We start from the raw sequence: 19,867 nt of genomic DNA, 5'->3' as shown, positions 1-19,867 counted from the left end.
AAGAAGGCGGTGGAGCGGACAGAGGTTCATGGCACTCTTTTGGGGAAACTGCCCCTAAAGGTGGAAGAATCAGCAATGATCATCGGCACGAAGATACAGAAGGAAATGGAAACCACCGCATTAGAGACACATAATAGACGTGTGACCAGTAACTGCAAAGTATCATCATGATCTCTCAGATGGCAAAATATTCTGGAATAGTCTCCCTTTCGGATCTATGGGAGGGGACTGCCAAGGAGAAGGTGACCATGAGAAAAAGATTCAATAACCAATGAAAAGAAAACGTTCTACGAGTCGGTACGTGGAGTTTCAGAAGTTTGAAAGTAGTAGAGGAGCTAGAAAATCTGAAAAGAAAAATGCTAAGTCTCAATTTAGATATAGCGATGGTAAGTGAAGTGAAATGGAAAGAAAAGGATTTGTGCTCAGACGAGTATAGGGTAATATCAGCAGGAGCAGAAAATGGTATAACGGGGATAAGATTCGTTATGAATAGGAAGGTGTGGCAGAGAGTGTGTTACTTTTAACAGTTCAGTGACAGGGTTGTTCTCGTCAGAACTGACAGCCAAACAACACAGACAACAACAGTTCAGTTATAGTCCTACATACCGACGTCCCAAGCAGAAGATGAAGATATAAAGTGTATGAGGGTACTGAACGGGTAGTTCATTACATAAAGGGGGATGAAAGTACAATAATCATGGGGACTGGAATGCAGTTGTAGGCGAAGGAGTAGAAGAAACGGTTACGGGAGCATGTGGGCTTGGTAATAGGAATGAGAGAGGAGAAAGACTAGAGAAGTCCTACAATAAATTTCAGCTAGTAATAGCGAATTCTCTGTTCAAGAATCAGAAGAGAAGGAGCTATACTTGGAAAAGGCCGGTAGACACGGGAAGATTTTAGTTAGATTACACCGTGCAGAGATTCCGAAACCAGATATTTTATTGTAAGGCGTATCCAGGAGCATATATAGACTCAGATCACAATTTGGTCATGATGAGCAGTAGGGCTGAAGTTTAAGAGACTTATGAAGAAGAATCAATGCATAAAGAAATAGGCTATGGAAATACCAAGGAATGAAGAGATACACTTGAAAGTCTCTGCGGCTATAGATACAGCAATAAGGAAGAGATCAAAAGAAAGAACAGATCAGTACCTTTAAAAAGGGTAATCACTGAAGCTGGAATGAAGAACATGGGCGTAAGGAAGGTAACTGCGAAGAAACCATGGCCAACAGAAGAAATGCTTCATTTGATCGACGAAAGAGGCAAGTACAAAAATATTCAGGGAAATTCAGGAATACAGAAATAATGTCACATAGGAATGAAGTAACTAGAAAGTGTAGGAAAGCTAATGCGAAACGATTGCATGAAAATCGTGAAGAATTCGAAAAAGAAATATCGGAAGGACTGACTCAGCGTATAGAAAAGTCAAAATTATCTTCAGTGAAATTACAAGCAAGGGCGGTAACATTAAGAGTGCAATGGGAATTTAACTATTAAATGCAAAGGAGATAGAGGGTAAGTGGAAGGAGTACACTGAAGGTCTCTATGAGGGGACGACTTGTCTGTTGACGTGAAAGTATGAGAGACAGTAGTCGACAGGGAAGAGATAGGGGAACCAGTATTAGAGTCGGAATTTAAAAAAGCTTTGGAAGACTTAAGATCAAATAAGGCAGAAGGGATAGGTAACATTCCATCAGAATTTCTAAAATCATTGGGGGAAGTGGCAACAAAACCACTATTCACGTTGGTGTATAGAATGTATGAGAAGGCGATATACCGTCAGAGTTCAGAAAAACATCATACACAAAATTCCGAAGATTACAAGAGCCGACAAGTGCAAGAATTATCACACTACCAGCTTAACAGCTCATGCACCCAAGCTGCTGACAAGAATAATACACGGAAGAATCGAAAATAAAGCCGAGGATTGTTAGATGTCTATCAGTTTAGCTTTACGAAAGCTAAAGCCTCCAGAGAGGCAATTCTGACGTTGCGGTTGATAATGCAAGCAAGACTAAAGAAAAATCAAGACAAGTTCTTAGGATTTGTCGACCTGGAGAAAGCGTTCGATAATTTAAAAAGATGGGAGGTGTTGGAAATTCTGAGAAAATAGGGGTAAACTAAAGGGAAAGACGGGTAATATACAATATGTACAAGAACCAAGAGGGAATAATAAGAGAGGAAAACCGAGAACGAGATGTTGTCTTTCCCCCTAGTGTTCAATCTACAGGGTGGTTCATTGATCCTGACCGGGCCAAATATCTCACGAAATAAGCGTCAAACGAAAAAACTACAAGGAACGAAACTTGTCTAGCTTGAAGGGGGAAACTAGATGGCGCTGCCATAGGTCAAACGGATATCATCTGCGTCTTTTTTAATAGGAACCCCCATTTTTATTATATACTCGTGTAGTACGTAAAGAAATATGAATGTTTTAGTTTACCACTTTTTTCGCTTTGTGAGAGATGGCACTGTAATAGTCACAAGCATATGGCTCACAATTTTAGACGAACACTTGGTAACAGGTAGGTTTTTTAAATTAAAATACAGAACGTAGGTACGTTTGAAATTTTTATTTCGGTTGTTCCAGTGTGATACATGTACCTTTGTGAACTTATTTCTGAGAACGGATGCTGCTACAGAGTGATTACCTGTAAATACTGGTCTCAGGCGCTGCAGTCATTGACTGTGTGGCTGGTCCCGGCGAGTCCTCCCTCGGGCATGGGTGTGAGTGTTTGTCCTTAGGATCATTTAGGTAAAGTAGTGTGTGAGCTTAGGGACTGATGACCTTAATAGTTAAGTCCCATAAGATTTCACGCACATTTGAACATTCTGTAAATACCACATTAATGCAATGAATGCTCAAAATGATGTCCGTCAACCTTAATGCGTTTGGCAATACGTGTAACGACATTCCTCTCAACAGCGAGTAGTTCGCCTTCCGTAATGTTCGCACATGCATTGACAATGCGCTGACGCATGTTGTCAGGCGTTGTCGGTGGATCACGATGGCAAATATCCTTCAACTTTCTCCACAGAAAGAAATCCGGGGACGTCAGATCCGGTGAACGTGCGGGCCATGGTGTGGTGCTTCGACGGCCAATCCACTTGTCATGAAATATGCTATTCAGTACCGCTTCAACCGCACGCGAGCTATATGCCGAACATCCACCATGTTGGAAGTTCATCGCCATTCTGTCATGCAGTGAAACATCTTATAGTAACATCGGTAGGACATTACGAAGGAAATCAGCATACATTGCACCATTTAGATTGCCATCGATAAAATAGGCGGAGGGGGGGGCAATTATCTTTCCTCCCATAATGCCGCACCATACATTAACCCGCCAAGGTCGCTGATGTTCCACTTGTCGCAGCCATCGTGGATTTTCCACTGCCCAATAGTGCATATTATGCTGGTTTACATTACCGCTGTTGGTGAATGATGCTTCGTCGCTAAATAGAATGCGTGCAAAAAAACTCTCATCGTCCCGTAATTTCTCTTGTGCCCAGTGGCAGAACTGTACACGACGTTCAGAGTCGTCGGAATGCAATTCCTGGCGCATAGAAATATGGCACGGGTGCAATGGATGTTGATGTAGCATTCTCAACACCGACGTTTTTGAGATTCTCGATTCTCGCGCAATTTGTCTGCTATCGATGCGCGGATTAGCCGCGACAGCAGCTAAAACATCTGTTTGGGCATCAGCATTTGTTGCAGGTCGTGGTTGACAATTAACATGTTACTGAAGGCTTCCTGTTTCCTTAAATAACATAACTATCTGGCGAACGGTCCGGACACTTGGACGCTGTCGTCCAGGATACCGAGCAGCATACATAGCACACGCCCGTTGGGCATTTTGATCACAACAGCCATACATCAACACGATATCGACCTTTTCCGCAATTGGTAAACGGTCCATTTTAACACAGATAATGTATCACGAAGCAAATACCGTCCGCACTTATGGAATGTTACGTGATACCACGTAGTTATACGTTTGTGACTATTACAGCGCCATCTACCACAAAGCGAAAAAAGTGGTCCAACTAAAACATTCATATTTCTTTACGTGCTACACTAATATGTAACAAAAATGGGGGTTCCTATTCTAAAAAACGCAGTTGATATCCGTTTGACGTATGGCAGCGCCATCTAGCGGCCAACCATAGCGCCATCTGGTTTCCCCCTTCAAGCTAGACGAGTTTCGTTCTTTGTAGTTTTTTCATTTGACGCTTATTTCGTGAGATATTTGGCTCGGTCACTATCAATGGACCATCCTGTATAGATAGAAGAAGCAATGATGGAAATAAATTCTTTTTTCAAGAATGGAAAAAAATTCAAGGCTAAAGGATACCAATGATGTAAAATTTGCATATGTCATTGGTGTCCTCAGTGGAAGTGAAGAAGAATTATCGAATGTTCTGAATGGAATGAACAGCCTAGTGAGTACAGAATTTGAACTGAGAGAGAAAATCGAAGAAAGACGGAAGAAGTGAGAAGTAGCATGAATGAGAACAACGAGAAACTTGCAGTCAGAATTGTGGTAACAAAGTAGATGAAGTTAGGAATTCTGCTACCTATGTAGCAAAGTAATCCATGACGGACGGAGCAAGGAGGGCATAAAAAGCAGACTAGCACTGCTAAAAAGGGCATTCCTGATCAAGAGAAGTGTACTAGCACCAAATGTAGATCTTACACTGAGTAAGAAATTTACGAGAATGTACGTTTGGAGCACATCATTGTAGAGATCGAACCATTTGAGACGTGGTGCTACAGAAGGATGTTAAAAATTAGGTGGACTGGTAAGGTAAGGAATAAGGAGGTTCTCTACAGAATAGGCGAGGAAAGGAACATCTGGAAAACACAGGCAAGTAGGAGGGGACAGGATGACAGGACATCTGTTAAGACATCTGGGAATGACTTGCATGTTACTAGAGGGAACCGTCGAGAGCAAAAACTGCAATGGAAGACAGAGATTGGAATATATGCAGCAAACAATCGAGGACATCGAGTAATTCATGGCGGCACGGAGAGCAGCTTGAAACCAGTCAGAAAACTTTTTTTAAAAAAAAAAAAAAAAAAGAAAGAAACGCCTGTAATGAACCTTAGCCCGATACCTGCTTTTCCTACAACACATTCCACTTTAGATCGCTCCATACGGTTACTCATAGGTGCTCCGCATACGAAGCGACTCAAAAACGCCGGCCGCTTTGGCCGAACGGTTCTAGGCGCTTCAGTCCGGAACCACGCGGTTGATACGGTCGCAGGTTCGAATCCTGCCTCGGGCATGGATGTATGTGATGTCCTTAGGTTAGTTAGGTTTACGTAGTTCTAAGTCTAGGGGACTGATGATCTCACATGTTCCCATCGTGCTTAGAGCCATTTAATCCATTTTTGACTCAAGAACAACTCGTTGCCGACGTGAGTTGGTAACAGTTAAGCAAGGAGGGCTCCGCAGACGGTGCGACAGTAGAATGACTCACCAGTGAATCATTTGGAACGAGTTGCCAACCAGTTGCCAGCAACTAGGAACCAGCATTGTCAAGCGATCCGACTTGCTTCGTGTCCTTAAACACAGGTTGTTGTATTGCATTAATGTGAAGATGAACGAGCAGGTTGTGAATATTAGCTTCGCTCTGTAAGTTACAGGTGAGATCTGACAGAAAAAGTGGGATTTGAAGAGCGAAAAGAAATTCGTATGAAATGAGTGGTGCACCGTATATCAATTCCTTAAAATAAAATTATCGGCACGTCAATGGAAGCAAATGTACAAAAAACTGTAAGTAATTTTGTGGGGCTAGTGGCCTTTGTCGATCTTTAAAATTACGTGTCTAGTGGGAAAGAACAGTGAAATGCCTCGAATCTAAATACGACGCTGTTCACATACAAAAGATTTAAAGAGCGCAAACCACCATCACATTTCTGTACATAGAAATTTAAAGATATTGGGATTTTTAAAATAAATGTAACGATCTGTTGTGGCGGAAGAAATCAGTTGCGCCAAATCACTGTAGAACTGTTTAGAGGGTCTATAAAAAGCTATGGATTTCGAATCTGTCTAAGCCGCTACGTACAGCCTTGAGTTTATGTCTCTTCATTGTATAGATGAATACAGAATTTTCTTCTTTTTCTTATTCTTGTGTACTACTACTACTACTACTAATAATAATAATAATAATATACTGATAATAACAGAGAACCACATCCTCCTCCGAGCTTGAAACTGTACTCGACATGCCAAGTGTGATCGAAACACGCTCGGCTTCGACAAACAATACTCCCTCTGGCCCACGTTCGCACCAGCAAATGCAGTTTCTCATTTCTGGGCCATCCTGTGTGCGGAAATGCGCTGCCACCTAGTCGGCAACCAGTTGCCGATGTACATCGCCTGCCCGTTGCGTCCGTTTTCAGTCGCTCCTTGTGCGAACGGCCACAGGTATTTTACGGTTACTATTCTACCACCTGGTGAGCAAGATGTATGAGACAGGCGAAATACCCTCGGACTTCAAGAAGAATATAATAATTCCAATCCCAAAGAAAGTAGGTGTCGACAGATGTGAAAATTACCGAACTATCAGTTTAATAAGTCACTGCTGCAAAATACTAACGCGAAATCTTTACAGACGAATGGAAAAACTGGTAGAAACCAGCCTCGGGGAAGATCAGTTTGGATTCCGTAGAAATGTTGGAACACGTGAGGCAATACTAACCCTACGACATATCTTAGAAGATAGATTAAGAAAAGGCAAACCTACATTTCTAGCATTTGTAGATTTAGAAAAAGCTTTTGACAATGTTGACTGGAATACTGTCTTTTAAATTCTGAACGTGGCTGGGGTAAAATACAGGGAGCGAAAGGCTATTTACATTTTGTACAGAAACCAGATAGCAGTTATAAGAGTCGAGGGACATGAAAGGGAAGCAGTAGTTGGGAAGGGAGTGAGACAGGGTTGTAGCCTCTCCGCGATGTTATTCAATCTGTATATTGAGCAAGCAGTAAAGGAAACAAAAGAAAAATTCGAAGTAGATATTAAAATCCATGGAGAACGAATAAAAACTTTGAGGTTCGCCGATGACATTGTAATTCTGTCAGAGACAGCAAAGGACTTGGAAGAGCAGTTGAATGGAATGGACAGTGTCTTCAAAGGCGGATATAAGATGAACATCAACAAAAGCAAAACAAAGATAATGGAATGTAGTCGAATTAAGTCGGGTGATGCTGAGGGAATTAGATTAGGAAATGAGACACTTAAAGTAGTAAAGGAGGTCTGCTATTTGGGGAGCAAAATAACTGATGATGGTCGAAGTAGAGAGGATATCAAATGTAGACTGGCAATGGCAAGGAAAGCGTTTCTGAAGAAGAGAAATTTGTTAACATCGAGTTTAGATTTAAGTGTCAGGAAGTTGTTTCTGAAAGTATTTGTATGGAGTGTAGCATTGTATTGAAGTAAAACGTGAACGATAAATAGTTTGGACAAGAAGAGAATAGAAGCTTTCGAAATGTGGTGCTACAGAAGAATGTTGAAGATTAGATGGGTAGATCACATAACTTATGAGGAGCTATTGAATAGAATTGGGGAGAAGAGGAGTTTGTGGCACAACTTGACTAGAAGAAGGGATCGGTTGGTAGGACATGTTCTGAGGGATCAAGGGATCACCAATTTGGTTCTGGAGGCAGCGTGGAGGGTAAAAATCTTAGAGGAAGACCAAGAGATGAATACACGAAGCAGATTCAGAAGGATGTAGGCTGTAGTACGTACTGGGAGATGAAGAAGCTTGCACAGGATAGAGTAGCATGGAGAGCTGCATCAAACCAGTCTCAGGACTGAAGACCACAACAACAACAACGAACTGTTCTAAATGATTGATCTCCCATAAAGTAACCGAACAGTAACGGATGTGTAGGGATCCACTTCTGGCGACAAATGACTGCAGATCGTAACAATTAAAAAATACCTTGCAGTAACCGTCCTGCGGAGTGAGTCTCTGATATGCTGGTGAAACGTCTGCTCAGGACATTATACGATGGAGCCTAATGGCAGAATCGTTCCCCCCCCCCCCCCCCCCCCCTCCCCTCCAACACCCAGAACGAGTTCCACGACCTGGTGCATTGTGGCGGAGTTTGAACGTCTCCGCGGCGACACCACGTGCGCAGCGCGGCCGCACGTGCCGAACTCACGCGGTTGTGACACCCAACACGGCGGCCCGCCTGCGTTGTTGGCAGGACTGCGACGCTGCGCGCATGCGCGTGCGACACGCGATGCCGGCCGTGCTGCACGGCGGTACGCGACGCCTTCGCCAGTCAGCCGTCGGCCGCGCGCTGCCACACACACTCCGACGCGTCGCGCACGCCCTCCGCCCCCAACACGCCGACCCCGACATGACGCACGCTCCCGCCCCCAAGAAGCGCAGCATGCCGTCTCCGGGGACCGAAGCTGCCGCCGCCCCCGCAGACGTCGCCCTGCCTCCCGAGCCCGTCCCGCCCCCAGACGGTGGTTGGGGATGGGTTGTCGTCTTCGCTTCTTTCATGATACACATCGTCAGTGAGTACAACAATACGCTGCAATATACTCATTAGCGTGGGCGTAACATGTGCTTCGTCAGTATTCCAAAAGATGCTATACGACGACATTGGAAAACCCTTCTTCCAGAATGATATAAAATCAACATCGGACGGTGTCAACACGTGTATCACGGAATGTACCATGTTTATATGTCGCGGAAAAAATGCTCTGACGATATTCGGGTGACATTTGCTAAAATATTCCTGTGTAATGGGGAGTTTTCATACACGAAGACGATAAACAATCGTAGATAAATGGATTTGTTTGAATGTTTCTCACCAAAACGCAACTATTTCCGCGTACCTTCAATAGGAAGTAATCTCGTCATCCTAGCAAAAATCTGATTTTGCAAATAGGAAAAGTAAAATACAGCAAAAGCGGAGAGAAAATGTTCAAACCAATTACCAACTGACACTTTAGTTCTTTAGGGCTTCCTGTGACTGCAATATTTAGTTTAAAATATTCCGTAACAATTAAACGTCTCCAGTCACCATTTCTTCATTACTTTTCCTACGTTCGCCGCGTCTGAATTAAGACCCCGTTACCAAACGTTATGTTTTGTATTTTGTCGTTCTCTCTACATAAGCTGCCATTTGGCCCTGCCGAAACAAGTCAACTGTTTTTTGCGTGAATAATGCGTGAAATATATATATATAAATGTGCTAATATGAATTTGTGAGAATTATCTGGAATTTGGCATTGAATTATGTTATCTGGATCAAAGTTATTATGGTTTTCGCATAGACGTAACATTTGACCGAAGTTTTAAAGCCAATTGGATAACGGCGGCGAAAATCAAGTGGAGTAGAAGAGCCATGATTTTTTTAATATATATTCTTAGAGTGTCAGGCAGTATGTATTAGATTTTACGGACGTTCAGGACAGAAATTGTTATAAAACTGCTGAATACCGATATGGCTCCTTTGCAGTCTCGGAGGCGCGTCGTATCTCACATTCCTGTAGTAAAGTTTACGTTGTCGTACTGTCGAGCAATTCTGTACACGCTAGAAGTATGGAACACAAAAGACGATAGGAAAACTTCAACCGTGACACAACTCACGTAAAGAGACTTCATTATGTCATTAGTTTGTCTCACGCGTATTCTGACTAAATGTGTCAGTCACCGCGTCCTATCATTATGAATGGAGAGAGAGAGAGAAATTTGGTGGTAAGTTCCTGTGGGACCAAACTGCTGTGGTCATCGGTCCCTAGGCTTACACACTACTTAATCTAACTCAAACTAACTTACGCTAAGGACAACACACACACTCATGCCCGAGGGAGGATTGGAACCTCCGACGGGGGGAGCCGCGCGAACCGTGCCAAGGCGCCTTAGACCGCCCGGCTACTCCGCGAGGCATTATGAATGGTTATGGTAATTCTCTAAAACGCCACCTACTTCAACAGTAAGGAATAAGGCCTAAAAATAAACGGTATGTAATTATCACTGATCCGTTAGGCCTATGAACCTTCGTATGAATGAACCTATGAACCTTCGTATAAATCAAATGTAAATGTAATACAAGTTAACAATCTACCTTCACGACAATCCAGTCCAATCTGTGAAAACATCATCAGTATGATGACAGAATCTAATGGTTGTGACAGTTCACCAGCCTTTGGCAATACTGACCACCGCCGTCACGGGAACTCCTTCTGTTTTACAGCACGTATGCCTAAGAACTATAAAACTTAAGCTGAGGGAAAAAGTTCTCGCATTACCCCTATTATTTTACAGTTTGGTCCACGCTGAACTGGTTGTGGAGGTACAGTTCCATGGCCAAAGTCATTCACCGTGTGTTGTACTAATCAACGATTTCTCATGGCATTACTTGACAGTGTGCTCTAGTAACCAGAACGACGCAGTGTTCATGTGCAGTTTGCCGTGCTCGTGCTGCCCTGTGGCATGGACACTGTCTGCAAAGAAACGGTGTGTGTTGTTCGAAGCAGTAGCTGTGGGCAAAACTTTACTAAGGGTCGTTCTCGCGCCGCGCTTGTGCGTTATATAGAAGTTGGCAATGCGTACCGGTGCCAAGCTGGAGGTAGCCAATGGGACGATAAAGTACGTTAGCCAATCGTCAGCTTTTAACCAGATCACCTCTTTAGGCGGGAAAATGCGAAGTAGCCGCACTGTGTGGACGGCTCTTCCTTCACTTCAGCCTTTTGCTGCGTATTGACATTCTGTTATTTGAATAAGATTCTTCTGGGCGTGTAACCGCATCGTGATACGATAGAACTACCAAAGTTTCGGCTCTAGCTGCAGGCAGTGTTCTTCAGTGTGATTGCATGATGATTAGTGGTTGCGAATTTATATACAGAGTCAACCGATTTCACAAGCCTATATCAATCTAAATGAATGAGGATAGAAACATGGGGATAAATTTTAACTTGTGCGTAGAACTACAAACTTTTAGTTTCAGAAGAGCGTATATCTTTTACATGAATTCACTTTGTGAGATGATCATTCAAAAGAGATGTATTTCCAATAATATATAAAATTTACAGATATTCGACATTTTTCGTAAACTCACTTTGATAAATTTTCAAACAATTTACGGTAATTCAGCCAGCTAATATTTACATCGACAGCCGATATTTCGGCGTGAGTAGACCCGCCATTTTCAAGGCACAAACAGTAACGGACAGGTGATGTACAGGCAAATTTAAAACCTCGGTTCTCAGAGTAATTCAGGAAAGATATCACACACACATTGAACACTAGTGCCACCAAAGATGACCAGTCAGAGGTCGATAGCGAAAGACTACGAATTAGCAAGCGAGGTAACATTGACTCTGTCCCTCTGTTTTTTGACAAGGGAAAGAGCAGGATTCCAAACAGAGTTTAAACAAAAACCTCTACCCCTGATTACAAGGTTTCTGGATAATTTAATCTCAACAGCCTCCTTAATAACACTGTCCGAATTGCTGGATGCGCATGCCAATATCTCGGTATTGTTATTTAACATAGGGTGACCAGTATCCAAACAATGTTCGGCAATAGCAGATCTACTTAGCTGCTGTAATCTTGTGTGCCGTTTATGCTCAGTACATCGGTCCTCCACGGTCCTGATAGTCTGACCAATATTTGCCATGCCACAGCTACAAGGAATGCGATATATACACGCCTTACGCAAACCAAGCTCATCCTTGACAGAACCGAAAAGCACTCTAATTTTAGGTGGAGGTCGGAAAACACATTTCACATAGTATTTCCGTAAAATACGACCGATCTTTTTGGAAGTGCTTCCTACGTAAGGCAAAAAGGCAGTAGACTTAGGTGTCGACTCATTATTATCGATAGTCACCCGATGCACAGTTAGACAGAGCAACGAACGTTCAATCTGTATTTCACTATAACCATTTTGACGAAATGTAGCTTCAAGATGGGACAGCTCAGCTGGCAAAAATCACAGTGTGCGAAATGACATGTGTCTGTGTACTAAGGTACGAAGTACCCCTTCACGCTGAGCCGGATGGTGACAACTATCAGCCTGTAAGTACAAGTCAGTGTGAGTACGTTTCCTGTGAACTGCATGTCCCAATGATTCATTAACATTCCTCCTTACCATAACATCCGCCGTAAAACGAATGTTCGGGTGCATCGAGTTCAGATGTTCTAGAAAGGCATTCAAATTCTCCCTACCATGAGGCCAAACAACAAAAGTATCATCAACATATCTGAAGAAGCAGGCGGGTTTCAAAGGCGCCGACTCCAGTGAACGTTTCTCGAAGTCTTCCATAAACAAATTTTCAATCACAGGAGACAACGGACTACCCCTCGTAACTCCATCTGTCTGCTCGTAATAAAAAGTAAGTGGAAGTCAACACATGCCGAAAGGGATTAGATAATCCAACCTCAAACCTAACCTCAATTAACTGCAACGAATCGGACAGAAGAACACGAGTGAAGAGAGAGACCACATCAAAACTTACTAAAAATCGGCGTTCCGACATATCGTGTAGCCAAGCATCTTGCTTCTCTGTTAAGTCTAAAAGTTGGTCGGTGTGAACGTCATATCAGGAACTGAGCTGACTTCTTACGTCGTTTGGAGGGACTGCGGTTGAATGACTCTGATATTTTAGTAAATTTTGATGTGGTCTCTATCTTCACTCGTGTTCCTCTGTTTGATTCGTTGTGGTTAATTGAGGTCAGGTTTGGTGTTGATTTAACTAATCTCTTTCGGCATGTGTTGACTTCCACTTGCTTTTTATTCAATGACCAGTATTACTAGCAGACAGATGGTGTTGTGATGGGTAGTCCGTTGTCTCCTGTGATTGCAGATTTGTTTATGGAAGACTTCGAGGAACGTGCACTGGAGTCGGCGCCTTTGAAACCTGCCTGCTTCTTCAGATATGTTGATGATACTTTTGTTGTTTGGCCTCGTGGCAGGGAGAATTTGAATGCCTATTTAGAACATCTCAACTCGATGCACCCGAACATTTTTTTTTACCATGGAGGTGGAAAAAGACGGTTGCCTTCCCGTTCTTGACGTTATGGTAAGGAGGAAGGTTGATGGATCATTGGGACATGCAGTTTACCGGAAACACACTCGCGCTGACTTGTATTTCCAGGCTGATAGTTGTCACCATCCGTCTCAGCGTGAATGGGTACTTCCTATGTTGGTACACAGGGCACACGTCATTTCCGACACTGAGATTTTGCCAGCGGAGCTGTCGCATCTTGAAGCTACATTTCGTCAAAATGGTTATAGTGAAAGACAGATTGAACGTGCGTTGCGCTATCGACCAACTGTGCATCGGGTGACTGATGATAATACTGAGTCGACAGCTAAGTCTACTGCCTTATTGCCTTACGTAGGAAGAACTTCCAAAAAGATCGGTCGTATTTTACGGAAATACTATGTGAAATGTGTTTCCGACCTCCACCTAAAATTAGAGTGCTTTTCGGTTCTGTCAAGGATGAGCTTGGTTTGCGTAAGGCGGGTTTATATCGCATTCCTTGTAGCTGTGGCGTGGCAAATATTGGTCAGACTATCAGGACCGCGGAGGACCGATGTACTGAGCATAAATGGCACACAAGATTACAGCAGCCAAGTAGATCTGCTATTGCCGAACATTGTTTGGATACTGGTCACCCTATGTTAAATAACAATACCGAGATATTGGCATGCACGTCCAGCTATTGGGACAGTGTTATTAAGGAGGCTATTGAGATTAAATTAGCGAGCAACCTTGTTAACTGGGATGGAGGTTTTTGTTTAAACTCTGTTTGGAATCTTGTTCTCTCCCTTGTCAAAAAACAGAGGGACAGAGTCAATGTTACCTCGCTTGCTAGTTCGCAGACTTTCGCTATCGATACTTATGCCTTTGGTCATCTTTGGTGGCACTAGTGTTCTGTGTGTGTGTGTGTGTGTGTGTGTGTGTGTGTGTGTGTTTGTCCGTCCGTCCGTTATCTTTCCTGAATTACTCCAGAACCGAGGTTTTAAATTTGAAATGTCGGAGGTCGCTGTAAATATTACCTGGCTCAATTCCCGTAAGTTGTTTCAAAATTGTATACGTCAGAAGAAACTCAGGTCTCACACTCTGATAAATATTATAAATCTGGTATTGGCCGGATGTATGCCGGCTTCATTGTCTTATTCAGTGTATGCTTGGTGTCTCGAGTTTTTACTGTACAAAGAAATCTGAAACTTTCCAGGAACGTCAGAAGTCAATGTGCGACTTTAAGTACTGAATAATAAATATTCGTTCATTTCAGCCTGTATGCTTTTTAAAAACTCAAACAATTGCTTCACAATAATCAGTCGACGTGCATAGTAATATTTTCCGTCTGCTCACGTGAGATACAAAATTTCAACTACTCGCTACAACTATACAAATATGTTTGACTTTTTCCTCGCCCTTCCCTCTAAACGAGAGAGATCAGAGGACTTAAAATTGCAGGCAAAGATATAATGTTACCTTGCTACAACGGAGGTATTTAAATTGACTTTACATAATTTGTTTTTAACGTAAATATAACTAAATTTAGTGAAAAATTGTTATAAATAACTTTGTGAAATTAACTTTGTCATGTTTCTTGTTAACTGTCTTCAAAATTATTTTGTTGCTATCGAAGTAGGAAAGGCGAATGTTCAACATCGCTTTATTGGAAAAATTTTAGGGAAGTGTAAAGGAGGCTTTTTATAGAACGCTAATGCGACCCATTCTTGAGAACATCTCGAGTGTTAAGGATCTCCACCAGATCGGGTTACTGTAAAGGAAGGCATCGAAGCAATGCACAAGCATCCTGCTAATTTGTTACCGGTAGTTTAGATCGACTCAGGATTGTTACGGAGATCGTTCGAGAACTCAGTTGAGAATTCCTGGAGGATAGACGAAGTTCTTTTCGCGAAACAGTACTGAGAATATTTAGAGACCCGATATTTGAACTGACTCCAGAATGATTCTACTGCCGCCAACGTACAATTCGCGTAGTGACTCTGAAGACAAGATAAGAGAAATAAGGACTGTTACGGAGACAAATAGACAGTATTATTTCCGTCGCTGAATTAGCGAGAGAAAGAGGAAAGGAAACGAGTAGCTGTAGAAGGAGCCCTCCACCATGCACCATACGGTGGCTTGAATAGTATGTATATAGACACAGAATGAAAGCAGTCGTTCACAAAGTATATCATTTACATATAATTTTATTTATACGAGGTTATAATTTTTGCTATACGAAGTGGTCGATACCCATCGCTATCGAAGGATTCCTATTATGCATTAGGCTTGATTACATCACAACATACAATTACAATTACAAATACAATTAAATGACAATTACAGTGACAGGACTCAAAGTTTTTATTTACATTTCACAAATGTTCAACGCACCCTCCACCGGGCGCGCGACCAACATCCAGACGATAGCCATGTCGTTCCACAATTTTGCTAGCGTGTGTTTAAGGGGAGACACATAGATGAGGTCTTTCAGAAACCCCACAGAAAAGAGAAAAAAAATCGCATTCCGTGAGACCAGGCGAATTTGGCGCGTGTAGATATTGTTGCTGTCACCGTCGAATGCTTCAAATATAGAAGCCGTGGTGACGTACTCTCGGCGAAAACCACTTGTAACTGAATTTCCCCTGTTGAAACGGAGATCGCAAAACACCTTTTGTGGCTGTCTTACCACGTCTCGACACGACTCACACCAGATGCTAAACGAGTGAGCTAACTGCAACAAAGAGACCCCTACCACCAAGCACATGAACCAGAAACTTACAATAAATGTACAAGGAAGTACCGGAGGAATATTGGGTTTAACGTCCCGTAGACATCGAAATCATTAGAGACGGATTAGCTCGGATTGTGTCAAGGATGGGGAAGGAAGCCGGCCGTGCCCTTTCAAAGGAACCTTCCTGGCATTTGCCTGGAGCGACTTAGTGAAATCACGGAAAATCTAAATCTAAATTGGCGGAGGCGGATCTGAACCATCGTCCTCCAGAATTCGAGTCCAGTGTGCTAACCAGTGCGCCACCCTGCTCGGTAATAAATAATAATAATAATAATAATAATGAATGCACAAGGCAAATTTTGTGTTTTCATGTGTAAGTTAAGATCCACGCCAAGTTTCCATATTCATTCACGTAGAAGAAATAGCAATTTGAAAGTGGACAAATCTTTTTGAAACACATTCTGTATTACCAGTTAGCCCCCGATTCTTTAAAGAACCTAGTTCCCATGTATAAAACAGCTTCAAACTTCCCATTACAAATGTGGTAATGTATTTAGATGATGTAAAGCATGTAAGCGAGAGAAATTTTAGAAAAGGTTTGCAATTACGCTTAAAGCTTGTTGGAAGTTGCTAAGCGATCTCATAATCAAACACTGGATGCATATAATCAGGATAATTTGCGCTCCATTTCAAGCAAAAGGAAGTTTCTCGCGCACTTCAATATTTATGACGTCATATCTCCTGAACTATATGTAATAGAATGATACAATACTGCAGGTACATTCAGTGATGCATGTAGATACTCTATGCAAACTGTGTTACGAACAGAATTGTTCGTAACGAAATACTAAATTCAGCCGTGCCTGATACTGAAGTGCCATTGTAAGCAGAAGCTAGTTTTTCATGCATCCAAATGACTATGACGTCATATCTCCTGAGCTACTTGTATCTGTCGTACAACGGTGTAATTTTACAGGCACATTGAGTGGTATATGTGGACACTGTTAGCGAACTGTGAAGCGAATAGAGCCCTTAACAAAGAAATAACCATTTAAAAGATCTGAGCTGAAGTTTTACTTCAAGAACAGCGAAGATGTGGTAAGCGATAAACTTTGCCCCTTTTATCATTTTTGTGGGTGATGTCGACGATGAAAAGTTTCGTAAAGGTTTGAAATTATGTGTAAAGTTTCTTGAAAACGCTGAGCCCTCTCGTTCTCAAATACTGAATGAATAAAGTCCGGGTATTTGGTCACCGTCAGTTAGGCAAGACACACACACACAGTTTCCAACTTTAACAGAATAAGACAAGTATTAAACTTTTCACAATATACTGTACCTTTTAATGAGTGGGTTATCACAGCATTTTAAATTTTTAAATTACATCAATAATTACGCGAAATAAAGAAAATCAAATTTGTGTTGCCACTGCAAGCCGTTAGAGAGGCTTGTTCGGAATTCCGAGATAGTCGCGTAGTACAAAATATAGATTCCATCTCTATCCCTCCATTTGCAAATGAAAGGGAGTCCTGACGGGACGTATGTTGATTCGCTAGTAAAGATTAACAGTAAATGCTTCCATCAATAGCATTTCATAACCTTCCCCCTTGATCCTGTCATCCATCCATCAACATACAGTATGTGAGGACTGCCAGTCATGGAGGGATATTACAGTCAGTTCCACTAGAAGTGTACGCTGTTATCTGTATGAAATAAAAGATACTATTATAAATATATGTTTAAATGAAAATACATCTTCTTTCTAATTGCTCGACAGCCTAATAGGTAACCCAATCGCCGTCATTATCGATTATAGCTTGGCACCTTAGCCCTCTCTCCGGTAAATCAGCCACGTTCCCAACCTCTAAATATCGTCTGACCCACTTCGCAACGAATGTGTTCGACTTTCTAAGAATTTTAGCAGCAGCTTTATATGAAAACTTCGGTCCCTTTGGATGATTTACAAGGAGCACTGCCCCTTGACGCTTCAGATATTTTGCACTCGTTTTAAACTGCAGTCGCCGGCCGGTGTGGCCCGGCGGTTCTAGGCGCTACAGTCTGGAACCGCGCGACCGCTACGGTCCTGCCTCGGGCATGGATGTGCTTGATGTCCTTGGGTTAGTTAGGTTTAAGTAGCTCTAAGTTCTAGGGGACTGATGACCTCAGATGTTAAGTCCCACAGTGCTCCGAGCCATTTGAACAAAGAGCCATTTTTTAAACTGCAGCCGGCAAAACAAAACATTCAACTCTCACACTGTTTATCTATACACTGTGCAAAAGTACATTGATTACAGATTCAAGACGACTACCAGAGATGTCGCCGCGGACGTTACATTTAAAATTATGGCGTACACTTTCTTGTGGAACTGACTGTACATACAAAGCCGCGCTCACGCGAATTCTCAGTGGTTTTCTTATAATCACCCAGAAGAGTGTTATTGACGTGGGTCCGCGCCACAGAAGTACACGCTCTTATAGGTTTCTGTTGTTCCTATACACTTCAACATAAAAAAAGCGGAATTCGGCTGAAATACGACAGTTCGTTGTGGCGACAGACTGACCTGTAGCGTAGTCAAAGGTCTAGGTTAGGTTGGGATGAAATAGTGTGGTTGTGACATGCGAAACCAATAAATGTAAGTATACAGTCGGTTGTGAATGCGAAGTCTTGTTTGTGGTGACAGACTAGGTTTACGTCACTGGCTATACAAATCAGCAATTCCACCATCTCAATATCCCACAACATTGCCGTAGAAACAATAGATTATTAATATGGTTAACTGTTAGCTGTAATCTGTCAGGAACCTTCATTTAGCTATGTAGCTAGCGACAGAATACAGAGGGGTCCAAAAAAATGTATCCAGTCTTTAAAAGTGCATAACTTGCAAACTAATTTACGGACTTGTCTCATTTTTGGTGAAAGTGTAGCTTAAAATCCAACTTAAAGATATCACTGTTGGTGTTCGAAATGGTCACCATTAACATCCACACACAAACGATGCCGCCAAACTGCAGCACGAACTACTGACTGCAACGTGTTCAGTTGGATACTTGCACATGAATGTACGATAGTGTTTCCCACAGGTAAAAGGCCAAAGGAGTTAGGTCTGGGGAACGTAGTGGATACACTCCATCATCTCTACGGCCTATCCATCTTCCTGGTAGATTTTCGTGGAGATACGCCCTAACACGATTTTGGTAGTGGGTTGGGGCATCTCGTTGAAAGTAAACTCTTCCGTCTCCATACAAGTCTCGGATGGCAGGTAAAATGGATGTCTGAAGCTTTTGAAAGTACACCTCACCGGTAAATGTGCCGTCAAAGAAGAATGGCCCAATCAAGCCCCAGTAAGACAACTCACACCACACGTTTACTCCTGGAAAATTCACGGCTTTGTCTAGATGGACGTTCGGATTTTCGGCGGCCCAGTAGATGCCGTTGTGGCGATTTACTGTACCATCGAGTTTGAACTGTGCCTCATCAGACCACACAATCATCTCTCCAAACTCTTCATCGTTGCGCACTATGTTAGTAAACCACTCGCAGTACTCCATTCTACGATCTAGGTCGTCCTCGTTCATTGCGTGTAGTAATCATGGGATGTAGCACTTCCACTTTGCTGTCTTCAAAATTCGCCGAACACTTGAGCGACTCACTCCAGTTTCACGTGCACACTGTCTCACAGACTTCTGTGGTGAGCGAGTGAATTGTTGTAACACGCGACGGGAGTTAGCTGGACTTGTTACTGTTACAGGTCGTCCAGATCGTTGTTTGTGTACATCTTTAACACAGCCTTCGGCTTCAAATTTGTCTCGAATGCGACACATCGTTAAACGTGTCGGTGGCTGTGTTTGATACTCATTTCGCCATTGCCGTTGAACCTTATTAATGTTTTCGTACTTAAAATACCACTTCAAAATTGACTTCCATTCATCGAATGTAAGCCTTGCGCCATCCATGTTTACTCGAGTAACCAGGTGCAACTAAGAACAAAACACTGACTATCTGGCAACTGTCATCTGGCAAAACAAAACAAAACAACGCAATGCAACGCTTGTGTGGCGATTGCCGGAACTACAAACTATTACACTACCAAAGACGAGACAACTCTGTCAATTAGTTTGCCAG

General features: G+C 42.5%; 1 protein-coding gene across 1 annotated transcript in view; it reads left to right on the top strand.

Annotated features, from left to right (window-relative positions):
* The first annotated feature begins 8,355 nt into the window (after positions 1–8,355).
* Positions 8,356–19,867, top strand: part of LOC126484757 (monocarboxylate transporter 9) — a 694,178-nt gene continuing 682,666 nt past the window's right edge. The window contains exon 1 of the mRNA XM_050108351.1: positions 8,356–8,549. Within this exon, the coding sequence (XP_049964308.1) occupies positions 8,387–8,549 (163 nt within the window). The 5' untranslated portion in view covers positions 8,356–8,386. The remainder of the gene's footprint in view (positions 8,550–19,867) is intronic.

This window comes from Schistocerca serialis, chromosome 6, assembly GCF_023864345.2.
Source record: "Schistocerca serialis cubense isolate TAMUIC-IGC-003099 chromosome 6, iqSchSeri2.2, whole genome shotgun sequence".
Taxonomy (NCBI): Eukaryota; Metazoa; Arthropoda; class Insecta; order Orthoptera; family Acrididae; genus Schistocerca; species Schistocerca serialis.
Note: the sequence above shows the minus strand (reverse complement) of the source record. Positions and strands in the feature narration are given on the sequence as shown.